General features: G+C 36.9%; 1 protein-coding gene across 10 annotated transcripts in view; it reads right to left on the bottom strand.

The window, feature by feature from the left end:
- Nucleotides 1–20,348, bottom strand: part of dnc (phosphodiesterase dunce) — a 396,997-nt gene that overhangs the window by 188,613 nt on the left and 188,036 nt on the right. Inside the window, exons 1-2 of one of the 10 annotated variants that reach the window (XM_076625394.1) lie at nt 6,513–6,765; nt 5,493–5,705 (exon numbers count right to left, since the gene is read on the bottom strand). The exons of 8 other annotated variants lie outside the window; for them this stretch is intronic. In XM_076625394.1, the coding sequence (XP_076481509.1) occupies nt 5,493–5,581 (89 nt within the window). In that variant the 5' untranslated portion in view covers nt 5,582–5,705; nt 6,513–6,765. Of the gene's footprint in view, nt 1–5,492; nt 5,796–6,512; nt 6,766–20,348 lie in introns of those variants that run through there. One more of the 10 variants, XM_033340657.2, reaches the window with a different exon arrangement.

The following is a 20,348-nucleotide window of genomic DNA, read 5'->3' as shown; positions in this document are numbered from 1 at the left end:
CAAAAGTCTTTGTTTGCAGAGAAAAGATTGAAAAGATTACTATGGAAGTTTGTAGAATACATTTTGATAAAATTTGTAGGGGACAAAATTAAAAATTGATACTTGGAGTTGGATATAGTCGGAGAACAGGTGACTACAATTTTCAGTAACATCTCTTATATTTTTCTCTTTTAAAAGATTCTTGAAACTTTTAGGGAATCTTCTGAAAATTTTCAAAAGTTGTGAAAGAATCTTCGCAGATTCTTGAACCTTCCTTTTAGAACTTTATGAACGAAAATTTTTTCAATGAAAAATTGATCCAACGTCCGAGTGAAAGTTACCAACGGATATTGAAGAAACTCGCAATAAGTTTTTCTTAAATATTCCAACAAACGTTAGTTTCTGTTTTATTATATTTAATAATGCTTCGAACTTTTGTTGCGTTATTGGTATACACAGCTGATTGAATATATCTTTTATTTCTGACAGTATATTCGATAAGGTCTTATCCTTACGCAGAAAACGAAAATGCAGTTGACAGTGAAAGAGGGTAAACGGATTTTTCTTTCAAGAAATAAGAGGATACTGTCCCTAGGAATTGAAAACTTTCGCAATAAATCTATTTCAAACGTTACAGAAATCTTTAATGGATCCGGTATACCATTATTTTTCTAATATCTTGTTACGGTTATATAAATATACCTTGAATCTGTGATATTGACTTTAATAAAGTTTCTCATATCAGCAGAAGAACGGTTCTCTTCTGAATACCCTGATAAAAGACAATTTTCTACAAATTTAGTTATCTATCTTTTCTAAAATTAGAATAATGTTGTCCCAAATCATTTTATTTTAATTAGAATAATTTTTAGTAAAAGCTAGACGTACAGCAAGTTATCTATCTTTTCTAGAAATTAGAATAACTTTGTCGCAAATTATTTTATTTTAATTAGAATAATTTTTAGTAAAAGCTAGACATAAAGCAAGATTTCGAAAACAGAAAACATCGTTGATATCCAATTGTCTACCAATAAATTACAACAAATGTAAATTTAATCTAGTCAAATAGTACGAGCAAATAAGTCAGTGAAATGAAGTTTTTCCCACTCACAGTTGTCAGATTTCTCACCATTGTCTATTTCGATCGACCACTACTCGTCATTCGTCGATTAACTTCTTACTCTCCGTTAAAAACTCATTGATTCGCAATATGCTCCGTCATGGCAATAATATCCCTGTTATTTGCGTTCGATAAACACGGAGATCCAAGCGAATAGAATTTCAAACGATATTCTGTTTCTACTGTATATGCGAGCGAAGAATTCGAGGCCTGGCGAGAATGAGTTGCGCAAATATCGAAAGTGCGGAAAGTATTCGGACTGACAATCGATGCTGCGCACGATGTAAATATTGGCTGACTCAGATTGGTAATACGCCACTGTTGTTTCAACTAGCCGGTTAGATGGCGTGGGCTGAAACCGTGAAAAGCGAAAAAGGAAATTCAGATCACCCTGGTTGGCCTTTAAAGTCAACACGATATCGAAAGAAAAGTTTGAAACTGGTTCATCATTTGTCGTTTATTCAGTTTGTTACGACTCTGTTATTTCCGTTTCCGTTGGACTCGTTGCGATTTGTTCCACTTCCTGCGATTTAAACGATATTCTGCGTCCGATCAGATACGGATACGTTCCACTTAAAGTCAAAAGTCTCCATTGCAAGAGACTCGGAAGCGTAGAATCAATTTTATCTTGGTAAAACATATTTCCTTTCGAATTGTTATTTTCATTTAACGAAGTCTATTTTCGATCTTGTGATCGACCGACGGTAATTTGGTGTAAAATGGTGGGAAAATTCCGAGTCACGTGAGGCATTGAAACTAATCTAAATACCGAAATTGGTTGGTTTGTGAACGAACCTCGAACATTATTATCTGTGACACGCAAGACGAGGTTCTTGAAAAGTCGAGTCGATCAATTGACTTTTAAATAGTTTCCACGTGGATATCGAGAAAAATTGGAAACAACGCCTCACACTAGAAACTTTCATTAACTGTACGAAGCCGTTCCAACTCCTCCGCCATTTACGCGGCTGATGAAAAATTGAATAGCCTGCAGCCCATTAACTGTCATGAGTAATACGCTGTCGGTGTTTCGTATAGACTTTAATAAAACTTCATCATCGCGCAGGGAGAACGAAAAAGTATAATTGAAGATATCAGAGAGCGGTAGCATTTTTTCCACCAACAATTAATCATTATTCTTTTAAGAGGTAACATTATATTACTTTCAAGAAGATAAAAGAATTTTATGTTGTAGAAAAATTAACTGGTTCCCCTCTTTCAGAACGAAAAGAGAAGAGAATTTCGTTTCTCCTGCAAAGATTCGAGATGATTTAATTGGCAAGTCTGAAATCTTTTTATTTCCCCAAAAGGGAAATTGTATCGGAAATGAGATTTAAAAATGAAACAAAGCTATTTGCAATTTACAAATCGATTTGTTGGTGGTAGGTTCGCGTGACGTTTACAACGACGAAGATTTAATAAAGGGTCACACAGTGCCATTAATTCGAGCTTTAAATTTGCGTCGTGCGAGAGAGATAGCGTTTTAGAGGTTGGCATTCTCGGCGTAGCTTACAACAGACTGAAGCATTGCAGATATTTTAGTTAAATAGAAGCGCGAACGAGATAGGAGAATGATTATGACTCGACTATACAACGACTGCATTTCTAAATTGTTTTACTCTTGAAATATCGGTGAGTTAATTAAATAATATTCCATGATATTCGATAATCGAAATTTTGTGAAACCAAACGTAGAATAATTAACTGGAACTTTTAATTAGTACCATTGGATTACCGGATGAACACAGCGTGAATTATTATATTTAATTCTATTTCATCTATCTTACATTTCGTTGTATAAAATTTGATAAAATTTTCGAAAAGTTTCGGTTCATTTCAAGGTTTATATTTGATTTTATGATATTTAATTCTATTTATAATATAATAAATAGACGATCAACGTTAAATATTCAAATATCAACAAAGTATTTAGGAAGCATTTAAAAACGACAAAAATAAGAAAAAGGACAATGTTTTGTAATCTAATTAATGTTAAAGTACGAAGAAAATAAGAAAGAAAAAGCTAATAAATGCTAGTTGAGAAAAGAAGAGAACGAAATCACGAGGATTTCAGATTATTGGAAGTCACGTACGGAATTTCACGATATCGCGGCAAAAAAAAGATCAACAATATCCAATTTCATATGAAATATACAGTTGCAAGGCTTTAGAAATTGTTCTACAAATACGATAAAGTAAAGCTAGAACAATGAGAAGCTTAATGATAAATTTCTGATATTTCGATGATTCGCAGGATCGTTAAATCCGAAAGCGAAATCTGCGAGGGAATTAAATCGAGACGAGCAAAGTTAAAGAAAAATGAACGTTGGAATTTTCAAGGGAGCAGCTTTGTAAACGGTATATTTTTTAATGGAAACGCGAGCTCAAGATAATTGGATGGGAAGTTTAAAAGTGGAGCATTGAGTAATATATGCCGTGTCTGACTACATACGCGCTCATTCCACTTACAAGGGCCATTACATTTATTCCAAGGAATTGGAAACTATAAATTCCTGAGTGATACCTGTACAATTCTACGCATCTCATTTAACATCCGTTAATTGGAAATGTACCACTAGTTAATTGAAAATTATTGAAAATTTATTTTACAGTAATTTTTAGAATTTGTGTTTTCAAAATGTTACAGTTACCAATATGGTTTTTAGATTAGCCACAGTTAACTGTTGTAATTTGTTATAATTTAAATTTCTAACTTATCACGGTTCTATCTCTCAGCACAGCTATACTAACTATTGTATACTTATTTGACTTATTTGTAATTACAGTCGTAGCTTTTAGTTTATTTAATTTATTTTAGTTTAGCTATTATGACATCTGGTTTGATTATACAGACAGCTAAAATTTCCAATATGTCTAAAGTCATTTGTACTTATTTGAAGTTTATTCGCAATCGCAGTTACGTAGTTTGCAGTTTCGGCTTCGTTTATTGGTAGAATTATAGATTCTAGTTTATCGGTAATTACAGTGCTGGTCTTAGTATGCGTATACATAGTATGCATATTGCTATATATATAGCGAAATCTATGTACCTAAAATTCCCAGTATATCTATAGATACTTGTAGCGAATTGAAGTTTATTTCTAACCGTGGTTATGTAATTGCTGGTTTATTTATCGGTACAATTATGATTTCTAGTTTGTCTATAATTACAGTGCTGGTTTCGCTGCATCTGCAGAAATCTATAATTACTCGGTTAACTTATTCATAGTTACGCTAACATGATTTTTCTTTCTACCAATGAATACAGTTCTCGTTTTACGTGTAATTATTTAGAATCGTCTGTAGTTAAGTACGACGAACTTCTATTATCAAAAGTGTAAAACTAAAGAGCGTATAGTCTGTGAAAAATGCAAAAGGATATCGCGTTTGGATAATTCTTCCTTTGAAATTCTACGATATTTCTTTAAATTGGAGAAGAACGTCGAGTGACGTGATACGCGAGACCGGACAGTTTTGAGAGATTTTTGGCTCGGTTTTGAGGAAGTAGAGGATGAAATTTCAGAAAGATGGCGGATTATCAAGCGTGATATCGATCTGCGAGTTTCGTAAAGTCCAGGCAGCTTTCGAAACACAGCCGAAGGTGGCACCGCCGTCCGAGTCAAAATTTACCAACCAACGGGACTGGAAATCGCGTTACCGACGTTCGTGCAATAGGAATCTGCAAATCAATTTTACAGAGTACGAGCCATTCGAGGAAGCTCTCGTAATTAAATTCATCGAAATTTAATTCTAATTCGTTCGCACAAAATACGATGTCGAGACCAAACCGTACGAATTCTTATTCGCGGCACTTGCTACTTGAGAAATATGCGGTTTCCCGCTTCGCAAACTTCCGGTTCCCTGCGTCCTAAATTTACGCTCTTCTACTTTAGAATTCTGTGGTCTCTTCAGAATTTCTGTGACACTAATATTATCTTATGTGACGTATTCTTACTGTTCCACGATAAATTCAAGACGAATAGATCAAATAATAACAGTTGTGAATGCTGTTGCGATCAGAAAAAAAATAATTACAGCATGTTAAAGTGTGCATCAAAACTCGCCCATCGAAGATTCGTCGATTCTTTTTGATTTAAGACAATTTTTCAGTCAAAACATAATACGATCCCGTACATGACAAACATAATAAAACCAACTCGTCACACGACAAAAGCACAAACAGAGGCGCAGAAATAACGATGTGAAATTTTCTTGGCTTCGTATCAGTATCCCTAACACGAACGTAATAATTCCTAGCTGTTCGTAATAAAGACATCAGCGCGGCAATTGCGAAGCACGGAAGTAGCTGTTCGACTCTCCAGAGAGCAGTTGCCTGATCTTGATACGAATCGCTGAGAAAAGCTGCAACATCGCTGATTTATGCTCTACTCACCGTATTTCATTGCCAACAACCACCGTCCAACCCCTGCGCCTTCTCTTATCTTTCCTGCGCAACGATTCGGCGATACTCAGCCTTTCCATCCTAAAACTTGTCCTCCACGAATTCTCCAATTGGTCCTTTAAGATCTCCTAGCTTCGAGAAGGATCCTTTCAGCGGCTATTTTCTGCAGATTCTTCATAGCGAAGTCTTACGACCTGGTAGATGCTACTGGACCAGTGTTTGACCAGGTTTGACAAGGTTTGACAGGTTTTGACAGGGTTGGACAAGGTTTGACAGGGTTGGACAAGGTTGGACAAGGTTTGACAGGTTTTGGTAGGGTTTGATAGGGTTTGATAGGGTTTGATAGGGTTTGATAGGGTTTGATAGGGTTTGATAGGGTTTGATAGGGTTTGATAGAGTTGGACAAGGTTTGACAGAATTTGACAGGGTTTGACAGAGTTTGACAGGGTTTGATTCTTGAAATGAAAAGGTTTTCAGTTGATATCGTGGGAAAATAGGGATGGAAGAGCCGAGGACGATGAAATCAAGTAAACTGGAATTTCGGCTTCGATGAGTTTGACAGAGTTTGGAGTCGATTCTTCGATAAACAGCAAGGTTGCAGGAAGATGGATGGCGCGTTCGTAAATTTCAGTGAATTTTTCAAAAGTACGACCTATTGTTTAAAATAGAAGCTTTAGTAAATAAAGATCGAGGGATTTGGAGATTTCAAGTGGAGAATTATAATTGGAACGAGTTTGTAGAATTTGCGTTCTGCTGCGTTTAACAAGGTTTGGAATTGATTTTTCACAAATTAATCGAATTAGTAAGTGGAATATACAAATTTTAATGAATTGCTTTATGAGATTTAAACTATACTATGTAGGAGATTTAACAAACAAGGATTTGGGAGATTATTTAGAGCAAAGGATCAGACAAATGGGAACTCTGTTTCTCCATATAATTGGGTTTTGATGTGTTTGATAGGATTCGTAGTTATAGAAATAATCGAATTGAAATTTTCACAAAACGAACATCTTACGGATCCTTCGCTTAACGATTCACCAACCAACACTCAACACTACAAACGTCGCGGTGCTACACTGAACTGAAAACATTAATCAACCAGCACGAAGAAGATCCTTCGGTAGACTTGCGAACCGAAATAAAGAAACAGAGGCTTCACGGCAACGATCACGACTTCTGACGTCTTACGTTTCCTTATCAGCGCCGGAAATCACCGCAGGAACACCGAACACATACGACAGATAAGCATCCGAACTTCGCGACGCACCGCACAAGACTGAATTGTATTTATAGAGCGAGTCGGATTATTTTCAACAGCGTCGCTTTTCTCGCGTACGAACGTCGTTTGTTCGAGGATCTGGTCCTCGTCGTGGGAAATTGTGAAAATTGCGAGAAAACCAGGAATCCTCCTTTCGAATTCACCACGACATACCGTCATTTTCAGAATCACAGTCCCGAACAAAAATCTTTTCTCCTACAAACACAACATTCCCGATCTTCTTTCTCGGCTATGTTCAAATTTCCGCACGTACGACTTTCGCTTTCGAATGAAAATTTCAGACGAAAGTTTCAAAATGAAATAAACGATAGCAGCAGAATTGAATTTCGAGGGAATTCAGAAGATTAAATTGCTTCGTAGTCCAACTAACAGAATTGACCACCACTGACAAAAATTTCGCGACGTGACATTTTTTATACAGTCGTTGGCACGGCCAAACATCACCGAGGCCCAATTTATCACTCGTACCAACGTCACCGGGATGAATTTTTCTTCCACGCGTCTCCGAAATTTCCAAGGCAACGCAACCAAATTCTAAAGACACTTCGAATCGAACTTCAGCGGAACAGTTTATCCCAAACTTCAGAAATCCTCTCTTCCGAACACTTGTAGCTTAAGAAGAAACAAGTAAATCTATTTATTTATTGCATTCATTTGTTTTCGAAATTTTATTCCTGGGATTTACAGACGTTTCTACGATAAATTTTAAAGCGCGCTACATTTGGAACGAACCAATTAAATTAGGAAAATTAACGAAGCTACATTAAAGACACAAATATCTAAAAATCCACAAAATGACAGAAAACCTTCGGAATTCTTAAAATTAATATCCCAAAGAAGATTAATTAGAAATTGTAGAAACTTGAAATTGCACAGAGTCGCAAATGCTACAGAAATTTCCAAAATTCCTATCTCAATGGAGCGAAATAAAAAGTCACAAATACTTCAATTTTTCAGAGACAAAACTACAGAAAACATTCAGGATCGTCGGAATTTATATTTTAACTGCGTTAAATAACAAAAATACGGACATCTAAAATCCTGTAACACGAAATCACTAAAATTTCCGTATCTTGGCTGAACGAAATTAAATTTACAGCAATTTACAGTTGCGCGGAGGAAACTTTCCATAGAAAGTACGAAGAATGCAAGGGGAATTCGTCGAAATTTAGAAATTTATCGTCATTGAAATTCCTAAATCCGGAAATGGAAGTGATGGACGGAAATTGTCGTCGCTAGATATTTTATTTGGCAGAAATACAGCGTGACTGTCGCATAACTGTTTCAACTGTCCTTTCGTACGCATGATCGATCGAACACGTGGCGAGATATCGCGATCAACGGCATGTGGGACGATTCAAACGTCCAAACGTCGTGATCTTCGCGCTTTTACCTCTACAGACACGTGTTGCTCGACGAAAAGAGAACGAAACGTTTACAAAATATACGCCAATATCGTGACAAGTGGCGATTAATCCCTGGTAAACTCTGTGCCAGGGATAGCGATTTAACAAATCGTTTCTCGTGCTATTTAATCTCTTTGCCGGCGATTTTTATCTTGATATATGGCTAAAATTGCGACTAAATATACGAGATGAATTATAAACTAAAGCATAAGTGGAAAAGTTAGAATAACATTTTTTCTCTCCGATAAAAAGATTTTTTAAATTAGATTTAGATGAAAGATTTAGATACACTGGAAGTTACAGTGTCACCATAAAGAAAGTAATTGTACGTGGAAAAAAAAGATAGGTAAAAAGTTTGCTATGAAATTTTCTCTTTTAGAAAAAGATTATTAGAAGCGTTATTATAATGTAATACATAGAGTGAGTAAAAATTGTACTTAGATACAAAGGATAAATTGGAATTTTAATAGAAGCTAGAAGAGGTTATTCCGCGTCAAAGAGCCGGCTACGAAGTTTTGTCGTTCCAGAGATTCTCGTTCCTGTCAAAAACTTGTAGTTTTCGGAATTATTCCATTTCCCGCGCTGGAAACGTTGGAAATCGAAGATGAGAGTAAACGTTGAGACGTTCTGGAAGACTGGAGGATTCGCAATGGCGATCGTCGAATTGTCGAAGACAATTTTAGAATGGTCGAAGAATTTTGGATGTTCGAGACGGAGGAATATTCCACGCCAACCATTCGATAGCCGAAGCCAAGTCACGGTAGAAATGGCGACTAAAAATCGTTTCGTCTACTCTCTGACTGCGTCTTCACTGTGTACATATATTTACGTGTAGGTGCGTGATTTATGGGTTGTTTAATAATAGACTTTGTTTTAATAGATTTATTACTCATCAGAATATTAACTACGTCTTACGTTAAAGAACAGTGTTGATAGAAAATTCGTTTACTAAGTACGATGTAAAATATCGCGAAACACTTCTTTCAAACGTACAACTTTTCATTCGCATTCCGAGTTCAAGAACACGAGTACGTGTCAACTGAGAATTTGATTAAACTCCGTATTAGCTCGTGTTATATAGCCTTCGATATATCAACTTCAGATACAAAAAAATTAGGCAAATTCAAACTTAAACGTTCGAGCAGCGCTGTATTGGCAAATTAAAATACATCGGGGAAAGGAATACATTTCAAGCGAGTCGACGAATATTACGTTTTTTTACGAATCGAAGATGTCCCATTTCGAAGTTGCGAATTTCAATTGCCGGAAATTTGACTCCGAAAGGAAAAATTAGCAAGCTAAAGAAATAAGAAATTTCTGAAATAAATTTAGAACACCTGCTCCGAAAATATCTCTTCTATTTAAAAAATGTGCCAGTTCGAAATGTCCACGGTTTGATAGCCGGAAGCCGTGTAGCCAGATGGTCCTTTCCTTCTTCGTTATACTAATAGCGATCCAGTTGGCGAGCGTCCTGCGGCCAGATTATAACAGGTTACGATTCACATTGCGTCAGACACGTGGCTGGCAAGTAGAAAAAGCCGAGATAGCGACGAGAATTTGGCCACCACGGTTCCCGAAATACGGGCCATTATAATTGGCCCCTGGGCGCACCCACGATTTATACGTCGCGGCGCAGAATTTCTTGTTTACAATAAATAATCGGCGACCTGATGACGATCAAGGCGATTCTAAACATAACGCGAAACAGCCAGCTGGTCACGTTCGCGATCGCCGCAAACAAAATGGCCCCTCGTGACTCTCCACCTTCCCTTTTCCCACATTCTTCACGTTTCTTTACGATGTTGTATTTTGGTATTTTACGCACAACGAGATAAAAGCTTCTTCTCACAGGATTCTTTCACCGATTTTTAGAACTTGGAAAAAACATGTTTTTCACGAACTCTTTGGCGTCTATTGGCCTAAATATTGGCCTAAATATATTGGCTACAATGTTGGATTTTTGTGATAATTATGGCGGATGTATATGCATTCGTGGCGTGACTTTCTTTATGGCAATTGCTAGATTTGCAATTTCGTAGATTTCTACAATTTTGTACTTTGATATTTTGCATCGATAAACGTCTGCTTCTTTAAAAGTCTTCTTTGCAACAATATTACACGTGAATATATCAGCATAACGATAATGTTGGATTTTTAGTAATTACCGTATGTTTGTATGTAACTATTTATTTATTTATTGCATCTGTCTTCCGTGCATTGCAATTTCGAATATAGTACAAAAGTGTACAAATGGATTACGTCTTCTCATATGTGAATGTTTTAAAATTAAAACATTTTTATGGTACGAGATTATCAACGATACTTGTTAAATTTGGATTTTCGTTAAATTTCTGTAAAATTTGACGTTTTACATCGGGATACAGCTCTCTTTAAGGATGCTTTTAAGAATTTTTCCATCTACTTGCACCATATCGTCATAAACGGTACCTACTTATTAATTATGCAAGCTATTTAACCGCGAAGTTTTCATCGTTTCGTGCAAATTTTTTTTCGAACCAAGAAAAATATTCCTTTCATGGATTTCTTAAGAGATCTTTTAAAGGATTTTCTACGCATCTTCGGAGAAACTTTAACGTCTGAATTCTCTTTTCTGCTCGTCGACTTGCTCTGCTATTTCTATTTTGCGTTTGGGATCGCAAATGATCCATCCGTTTAACAAGAATTTCCTCTAACGAACGAAATTACCGTCTAGTGGTAGCGAAAAATAAGCAGTGGAGAAGAAACGTGCCATGGAACTTTTCACAAGAGAATACGATTAATTAAATGAACCATTAAGCGGTGGTAACAATTTCCTCGCGATTGTAAAAACAATCCGAAAAAGAAAGACCGAAAAAGAGAACAGCTGCGTATCATTATGGTCTCGAACGAACTGTTCGATACTGAAACCTATTAAGGAGAAACGTTTCCTAAGTACTTGTAAATATTGAGTAAAATACGAAGTATTTTCGCAACGACGCTAGCAAGTGCTTCGTACGTTTACGTAAAGAGCGTGGTCCAGACAATGACAGATAGTTCTATTTTTTTCAAGGCAATTCCTCGTGACTGAATGTCAGGAATTCCTGGTTCTTTTTTTTTTTTTTAGAAATATGAATTTAAAAAAAATATATATATTTCAGGAAAAGACTGGTATTTAAGTAAGAAATATGGCCGATCCTGCCTCGTAAAAACTGAATTATAGCGACAGTTTACAAAAATAGAAACAAATTATGGTTCCTCTACCGAACGACGACTGAACGTGACATTTCACCCTCTGAACTCTGTATTTTCCAATTTCGATGCGTGAAATGCCACGGAGAGTATCATTGTAGTATCTTTGATTAACTGCGATCAATTGCAAACCGATCTCTTCAATATCCTTTTTTTTTTTTTTTACAACAATTATTGTAACTCCGTAAATCCTCCAAAAATAGAGAAAAAAGAGAGCGACATAATATTCATCGATAGTCGAGTAGAAACGTTTCAATTTTCGAGAAAAGACAAATAGATAAAGCGAGTGTGATAAAACGCTGGAAACGAGAAATTCCAACAAATTCGTCGAAATAAAAACTCGACGGTTCTAACGAATCGTCGAGATAAAAGTTCTATAATTACGCGTCTCGTAGAACAATTCTAAATTCGTGTCGAAAAACTCGGTATGTGGGGCACAGCCTTGTCGCGAGAACTGCGCCCGATATTTTGCAACGTAGCTTTTGAACGGTAATACGCATGGACGTAAATTAGGCAAAAGATTGACCCATTTTTCGAAATAACAAAACGTAGACAAAAATAAGATTCGCCCGTATTTCTTATCCTCATCCGACGAATTATGCGAAACTTACGGCCGACACGCGACGGAGAAAAAAAAAATACGAAACGTGTCATAATCGCGCCATGGAGAGACCAAGGTAATACGAAGTGCAATTAGTCGACTGTTCTGAAAGTTTGCCAACCAATGTATAATTCATGCAAGAACTTTCTTAGGACGTTCCAGTCTATTGGGAAAAATTTGCAACCGCTGATGGCCAGAGATGGCAATTAAATTGAACTTGCAAAGCGTTAAGGGGATTCTTTTTAAAAATGGGAACTTGCGAGAATATCGATTATCGAACAAGATCACTGCATTCAAAATAGAACGTTTCTGTTCGAAGTAGAATTTAAATCTTCGTTATTGATGGAAAATTATCACTCAGATAAATTATTGAGAAAATAACATTGTAATATCGTATATATAGAGTTTCTGATAATTTGCAATTTTATGAGAAATATGAATTTTCAATGTTAAAGTATCTTCATTTTTGTGAAAAAAGTTCGTTTGGGGATAAGTCGCGCTTTCAGAATCCTGCGTGCGTCATCTAAACTCTGATGTCGGTAATTCTACGACGATCGCGTGGCGCCATCGGTAGATTCGGGATGAACTGTCTGACACGATACGGTGGTATTCTACTGCCGTGTGGATAATCGGTAACGAGCTTCTAAAATATCGATAGAAGATTCTCTCTTCTGAGAAACTATTTTTTCTCGTTCTTTTCTTCGAGTAATTAAAATTACAAAATTAAAAATAGCCAATTAAAAAAACAATTTGAAAACGAGTTTTATCTGATTAAAAAGTAACGGAGGCTTCTTTAAAACACACGCATAATCAACAAACGTTCGGTGGAAAAATTTCCAATTAAATTTAACCCAAATGAAAAACAATTTACCGAAACGTATTTAACTTTCATTAAAAAAGCATCTTCCAAAGCTCGTGTATTTTTCAATAATACAAATAAAATTTCGCCAATAAAATCCTCCACGGATACCGCTCCTCGGCGAATAAAAAAGTCCAATTTCCACGAAAACCTCTCTCAAATCGCGCACCCTTCGCCCATAATTCACAACAACCATCGTAAACCACAAACGACCCGAAAATCTACTCGGCAACCCCAGGAATCAACCATCCGTAAGAAACAAAATTATCTTTCGGGTGCCTGATTCACCTTGGAAACGACACCAGAAACTGGTTGCAAGCGAAGCTCGGGGAAAGAGGGACGAGAGACATTTTCCACGAGGAATTTTTCCAGGCGAGTGGCCTCGCGAAACAGCTCGCCGCCAAAAGGAAAGGCAAACGGTTTGGATTCCGAGGCACTTCGCGACTGTTCGCGAACATTAGGATGCAAATGAAGGCCGAATGGCGACGCAGAAGGAAGGGCTGACGGTATTTGCTCGCGCTGACTTCACCCGGTTCGATTCGTTTGCACGAACGAAGGAAGCGCGCGCTAACGCGCCGGACAAACACCGCCAGGTTGCATCCTACGAAATAATTGCTATGAGTTTAGTGCTGGAAGCTCGAACGTTTGGTTAATTGTGTGTGAATATTCCTACCAAGGGACAAAGTTCAGCTAACTATCTGCGCAAGCTGTTTCAACTGGCTTGAGAATGTTTAAGCGCTTTTGGGTTCCTTTGGCACCTGTATATCGATGTTTGCCGGCTTTTCAATGGTACGCGTTGATGTTTCCAAGCTTATACAGTGAATTACGTATGTGCGAATATTCGTTGCAAGTAATGAAATTTGCACGTTAGCGAAGCGAAATCGTTTTAAGCGGTTTGCCATCGACCAGCGTCGCGCGATGGTATTTAAGTGCTGTTAAATACTATGAATTAATATTTCAACGCTTTTGAACGCTGTGTCCCGCTATACGGAAGCGCGAACACGTTTGATGCTTCGTGGTAGAAATTGCTTTATCCAGTTTCGCGATGTTTGGCTGATGCGCGCTCATATTTGCAGACCTTTGAATGCTGTATCGAATGCTTGTATTTGCCAGCTCATACGGCGAATGATGCGTGTGTGAATGATGTGAATGATGTGGTGGAATTTGCAGGTTAGTCGGCTGAAAACGTTTTAGAGGATTACTTACATAATGGTCGAGAGCTCTGTGATTATTACACGTGTGAGCGCTATTAAATGCTGTACATTAATATTTAGATGCTTTTGAATACTGCTGCACGCTAACACGTCGCAGCTTCAAGGTTTGGCTAACTGTACGCGAATGAATATTCATCGGAGCCGACGAAGGGATGAAAGTCTGCTGGCTTTTCCTGGAAAAGTGCAAGTTTATATAAATTCAGGCACTAAGATCGAAATTAACATCGTCTTTTTCTAATTACCACTATACTGTTTTATAAATGAAAAACGAATAAATAGACTATATTTGATCAATTTTATGCAATAGCCATAAATAAATGGTTTCCTAATGGAAGATTATCTTAAACAACGTTTTCGTCTCAAGAACTGATCTCACCTGGTAGAAGCTAAGCTGCTATTTACATCGGAGAATATAAAACACACACTCGAGTAACCAAAATCCACTTTTTAAAGAATATGCAAGCAAGTTCATCGGTGTAACATCGTCTTCCACGTGATCCTACCGGATCATGTCTCTATAGGGAGCGCGCAACTTTCATCAGAATGTACGATTTGCATAATGGCCAGTGGTTTGCCGTGTTGGTCGATTCGTTGAACCTCGAACAGTCGACGAGAGTCGGTGGATATTTCCCAGGCTGGCAAGAGGGTGGACTCGAGTTCGCTTCTTCGAGCTCGCTGCATTCGAATGCATCGCTGATAAGGGCTGGCTGCTCCCCTTTAACGCCCTGCCGGCCACGAAATCGAGGAAACGTGACTACGTTGGCAGATGGAATGGAAGAAACTACCATTCTCAATGACGATACTCCCGAATTTCTACTATCTCGTTCAAGGAAACTGGAATATGTAGCGAAATTGAGTAGAAAATAAATGCTTTGGCAGGAGGAATTCCAATTGGATGAGATTTGAATAATACAGTGAGCCGAGCAACTGGGAGATTCTTTTTTCTTCTTTTCGCTTCTACGGAAGATTCTATCGCATCGATGAGGCGAAAGCTGTAAGGGCTGACTATATAGCGATAAACGTTGTTTCGATGTCTTGAAAAACTAGCCCAATTTATTTTTATTTCTTCTTGGAAAACAGACATCGATAAATTATTCCTACTTTTCTTAGTTTACTTACGAAAACTCTACGGACAATCATATTTCACAAGAATTCGAAGCTATTTTTCAGCCGTTGTTCAAAAACTACCACTACGACTGCCAATTTGTCTTTGCTTTTTCTTTAAGAAGAGAATTCTAAATTATTTTTCAAAAATTCCTTCGAACTTGCTGGCAAAAGTTTGGATCCTATAACGTTCTCAACCTACTTTTCAGCCCTTCCTGGCAAAAACCACCCTAATTTGTCTCTACTTCTTCTTCAAAAAGAAAACCATCAGAGTACATTCTAAATTATTCCCGAAAGTTCGTGGAAACTTACAAAAATTCATATTCCGCAAACACTGTCAATTCAATTTTCAACCTTTTCTTAAAAACCACCAACAACTTATCTTTAACTTATCTTCTTCGGAAAGGAAACTGTAAATTCTAAATTATTCCCAGAAATTCCTTCAAACTCATTTAAAAAATTGCTATTCTGCAACATTCTCAAGCTAATCCATTCAATTTCTCCGTAATCCCGTTCGATCCTCGCGAAGAAATTACCACCTCGTTGCATCCTTCGAAGTTTCAATGAGAAAGACCGAGTAATCTTCTTCCGGGTGGCGAAAAAAAAAAAGGACGTCGGTTTAAGGCCGAAGTAGTAACATCGGGGATGCTCGACCAAGGGGGTAGTTAATCGGCGTCACGGGGCACAGGGTGGGGGTGGCCAGGACACATTTCGGGGGCGGTCGATATCACCGGTTGTCAAAGCGCCACTGCGCCGCTACACAATCAAATTTTAGCCGGCTAAAATTGCATTTTGATTCGCAATCGATGCTTACCATACACATTGCAGCTCAAACGTTTGTCATTTTTCATGGAAGAAGAAGACAATTGTGGATGCGTAAAGGGTTGAAGAAACGATTCTCGTGGTTGTGAAAGAATTTAGGATGATTAAATTAATATTTCATTGGTGATTTATATTTCATTGGAAGAGAAGATTATTTTTGTTGGTTTTGGATTTTGATGGTATTTTTGGTGAAATTTTTGCGATTGGGATCGAAGGACTATAGTTGCTTGTATAAAAAGTTTCAGTGTTTTGTTGTACTGGGTGTCTAGATTTCCAGGTTCGAGGATTAAACTCTATTCGAGTAGTATTTTTTTTTTTTTTATAAGGAAGGGATTTTTAAAATTGGAAAGAAATTAAGATCGTTAATGCTCGTGGCGTTTCCATTTAAATTCTTAAAGTTTCAATTTTTAAGTTTCAATCGTGACATCTGTATCTTCGTTATTTTACTCGAGAACAATACAATTTCAAGCGATTTTTCAGTTAATGGAATTCATTTGGAAAGAGCAAATCTCAGGAATCAGACACTTAAAACATAAAAGAAAGTTGAGTGGAACGAATTCGATTACATCTTAAGGAAGTTAGAATATTGGAAGAGGAAATTGATTTCATAGTGGGGGCCGTTGAACGAACAAATTTCCGTAGAAATTATAAAATCCATTTAGAATTTAAGCAAATTTTCGTTCTCCTTCTCTGTTACCCCAATCGTTTCTTAATAAATTGTCCTAACACTGTAAATTGTAATTATACGAAATTTTGTTGAAGGATGTTGGTTTCAAACGAAAACTCTGGAACTTCGACAATTAATAACAATCTTGCTAGGATGAAAATGAATTCCAAGTGCTCAGCAGGTTTATATCGCGGTAACGAAGGGCGCCTCGTAACGCCAAATTAATTTCAGAGTTTTCAAACTTGCTTTTTGCGTGACCACCTCGAGGAACGCTTTATCGCGAAGTTCACAGCAGAAAACCTTCAACGGATCAACATTTTGCGTTCTTTTTAGAATATTTCCTACATTTCCTATATTTATTTTTATAATACAATATTTAAATTTCAAACGATTTATATTCTCCAAAAAATATATTGCGTTGCTCTTGTATTTATTACGATACATATCGTAGCATTTAAATTGAATGTCAAAAAGCATCGAAATAGAACAAATCTTTCAAAATTGTAATAAATAGCCCAAGGTACTTTCAAATTGAACATCAAGATATCGGAACAAAAGAGACCTCCATAATTATAATAAATAGCCTAAGGCACTTTTAGATTAAACATCAAAATATCGGAATAAAAGAGACTCCCATAATTATAACAGATACCCTGGGGTATTTTTAAATTGGACACGGAAATATGCAAAGATAAAAATCTTCCAAAATCATGATAAATACTCCGAGATTCTTTGAAGTTGAACATCAAAATATCGAAATAAAACACACTCCCATGATATAACAGATACCCTGGGGTATTTTTAAATTGGACACGAAAATATGCAAAGATAAAAATCTTCCAAAATCATGATAAATACTCCGAGATTCTTTGAAGTTGAACATCAAAATATCGAAATAAAACACACTCCCATGATATAACAGATACCCTGGGGTATTTTTAAATTGGACACGGAAATATGCAAAGATAAAAATGTTCCAAAATCATGATAAATACTCCGAGATTCTTTGAAGTTGAACATCAAAATATCGAAATAAAACACACTCCCATGATATAACAGATACCCTGGGGTATTTTTAAATTGGACACGAAAATATGCAAAGATAAAAATCTTCCAAAATCATGATAAATACTCCGAGATTCTTTGAAGTTGAACATCAAAATATCGAAATAAAACACACTCCCATGATATAACAGATACCCTGGGGTATTTTTAAATTGGACACGGAAATATGCAAAGATAAAAATGTTCCAAAATCATGATAAATACTCCGAGATTCTTTGAAGTTGAACATCAAAATATCGAAATAAAACACACTCCCATGATATAACAGATACCCTGGGGTATTTTTAAATTGGACACGAAAATATGCAAAGATAAAAATCTTCCAAAATCATGATAAATACTCCGAGATTCTTTGAAGTTGAACATCAAAATATCGAAATAAAACACACTCCCATGATATAACAGATACCCTGGGGTATTTTTAAATTGGACACGAAAATATGCAAAGATAAAAATCTTAAAAAATCATGATAAATACTCCGAGATTCTTTGAAGTTGAACATCAAAATATCGAAATAAAACACACTCCCATGATATAACAGATACCCTGGGGTATTTTTAAATTGGACACGGAAATATGCAAAGATAAAAATGTTCCAAAATCATGATAAATACTCCGAGATTCTTTGAAGTTGAACATCAAAATATCGAAATAAAACACACTCCCATGATATAACAGATACCCTGGGGTATTTTTAAATTGGACACGAAAATATGCAAAGATAAAAATCTTAAAAAATCATGATAAATACTCCGAGATTCTTTGAAGTTGAACATCAAAATATCGAAATAAAACACACTCCATGATATAACAGATACCCTGGGGTATTTTTAAATTGGACACGAAAATATGCAAAGATAAAAATCTTAAAAAATCATGATAAATACTCCGAGATTCTTTGAAGTTGAACATCGAAATATCAAAATAAAAGAGACTCCCATAATTATAACAGATACCCTGGGGTATTTTAAAATTGAACATCAATATACAGAAATAGGAAAAGCTTGCAAAGTTGTAACAAATACTCTGATGCATCTTAAAACAGTCAAATTCCAGAAAAATTATCCTAATGCCGAGATATAAATTGCCTGGACGGTTTCACGCGAAAGTTCCAAGGTATCTAACCACAATAATCGATAGCTATCCTTATAGTAATCTTAAAATACACAAGAAACGATGATATTGCACAGGCTGAAACGCACGGAACCTCTATCGAGTGTGAAACTCGGTGGCTGAATTCTCGCGTGCATCACGAGCCGCGGTTCATCGTGGAGCTTTTATAGGTCAAGTTCCCGATTTGTCTCGCCACAGGGGGCGCGGCGGAAGCTCCGAAGCTCGCGGGAACTCTGTTCGTTAGTAGCCGGCACTTGGCCTAGGCCTAGCTTTTCCGATCCAAGTCGAAGGTTACTAGTCGACCTGTTGGCGAATAGAACGACGCGGCCACCGTATAATTAGGCGAACCATTCCGTGGACTACTGCCACGGAAATAGGAATTTCGATTGATTTCCTTTAATCGACTGGCGAAACGTCACCGAGAATTTTTGCACCAAATATAGAGCAGAATTTTCTTATGAATACGATCGGCTGAGATACGAAGAAAAATTCATCGAAATTAATTAAAAATTCGTTGGATCGGGTCTGTGGAAATTTAAAATGCGCACGATATACGCGATATAAAAAGTATAAAAAGCAACTATAGAACACAGGACTCGTTATAATATAGAGGAACTGAATCTTGTGCCTTGGTTCCATTTCCTATTCCAAGTCTATAAATCAGTTTCAATTAACGACAAATTACGTACGGATTAAAATCTGCAACGATGAATCGACGTAGCAAAAATCATAAACTACGTTCGACGGTACATGCGAGAATAAAAATTAGAATTCTACTTGAATCGAGTTCGAAGGAATTCGAATTAAGAAACAGAAAGAATTGTAAATGAAGAACTTATCGTGTCAGATAGATCGATAGCACGAGCGAGGAAAGGAAACTCGTCTTCGTTAGTTAAAACAGGCTAATCGTCGCGCACGATATTAAAACAAAGGGGGATGAAGAAGGTGGAAAGTGGTTGGACGCAACAATGACAACCAGGATGTCGTAACGAACGTGAGAGAATAATGGAAACGATAGGGTAAAAAGCGTGCGACGGGAGCTTGTAACTCGCCGATCTAGCGACACGATGGATATAGGCACGCGGCACAATGATCGTCGGGACAATGGAACCGTGAGACAAAGGATAGGTTGCAAGTTGCTTAAGGAAAGCGTTAAAAATAACCGAGAAATAAGCGTGGCGACGGCAGAGGGAAGACTCGAAGTTTACACACGGCCAGGACAAAAGAATCCAGAACTAGCTTGTAACCATGACACTAATCATGCCGGCAACACGTGGACAAAGACTCGGCAAAGACGATAATCATCTGCGAAGACCGAGATGGAACACGTGTTTTTCCTCTGGATTTTATCTCGTTTCGTTTCTCTCTCATATTTTCCTTTAATTTCATTTCTCATTTTTTTTTTACCTTCTTTTCTCTCATTTGCCGTACGAACGACACTTGGAGCTGTGAATAATTTTAACATTAATACTTTCGATACGTTTA

Source organism: Bombus vancouverensis, chromosome 16, assembly GCF_051014615.1.
Source record: "Bombus vancouverensis nearcticus chromosome 16, iyBomVanc1_principal, whole genome shotgun sequence".
NCBI lineage: Eukaryota > Metazoa > Arthropoda > Insecta > Hymenoptera > Apidae > Bombus > Bombus vancouverensis.
This window is presented reverse-complemented; position numbering and strand designations above follow the sequence as displayed.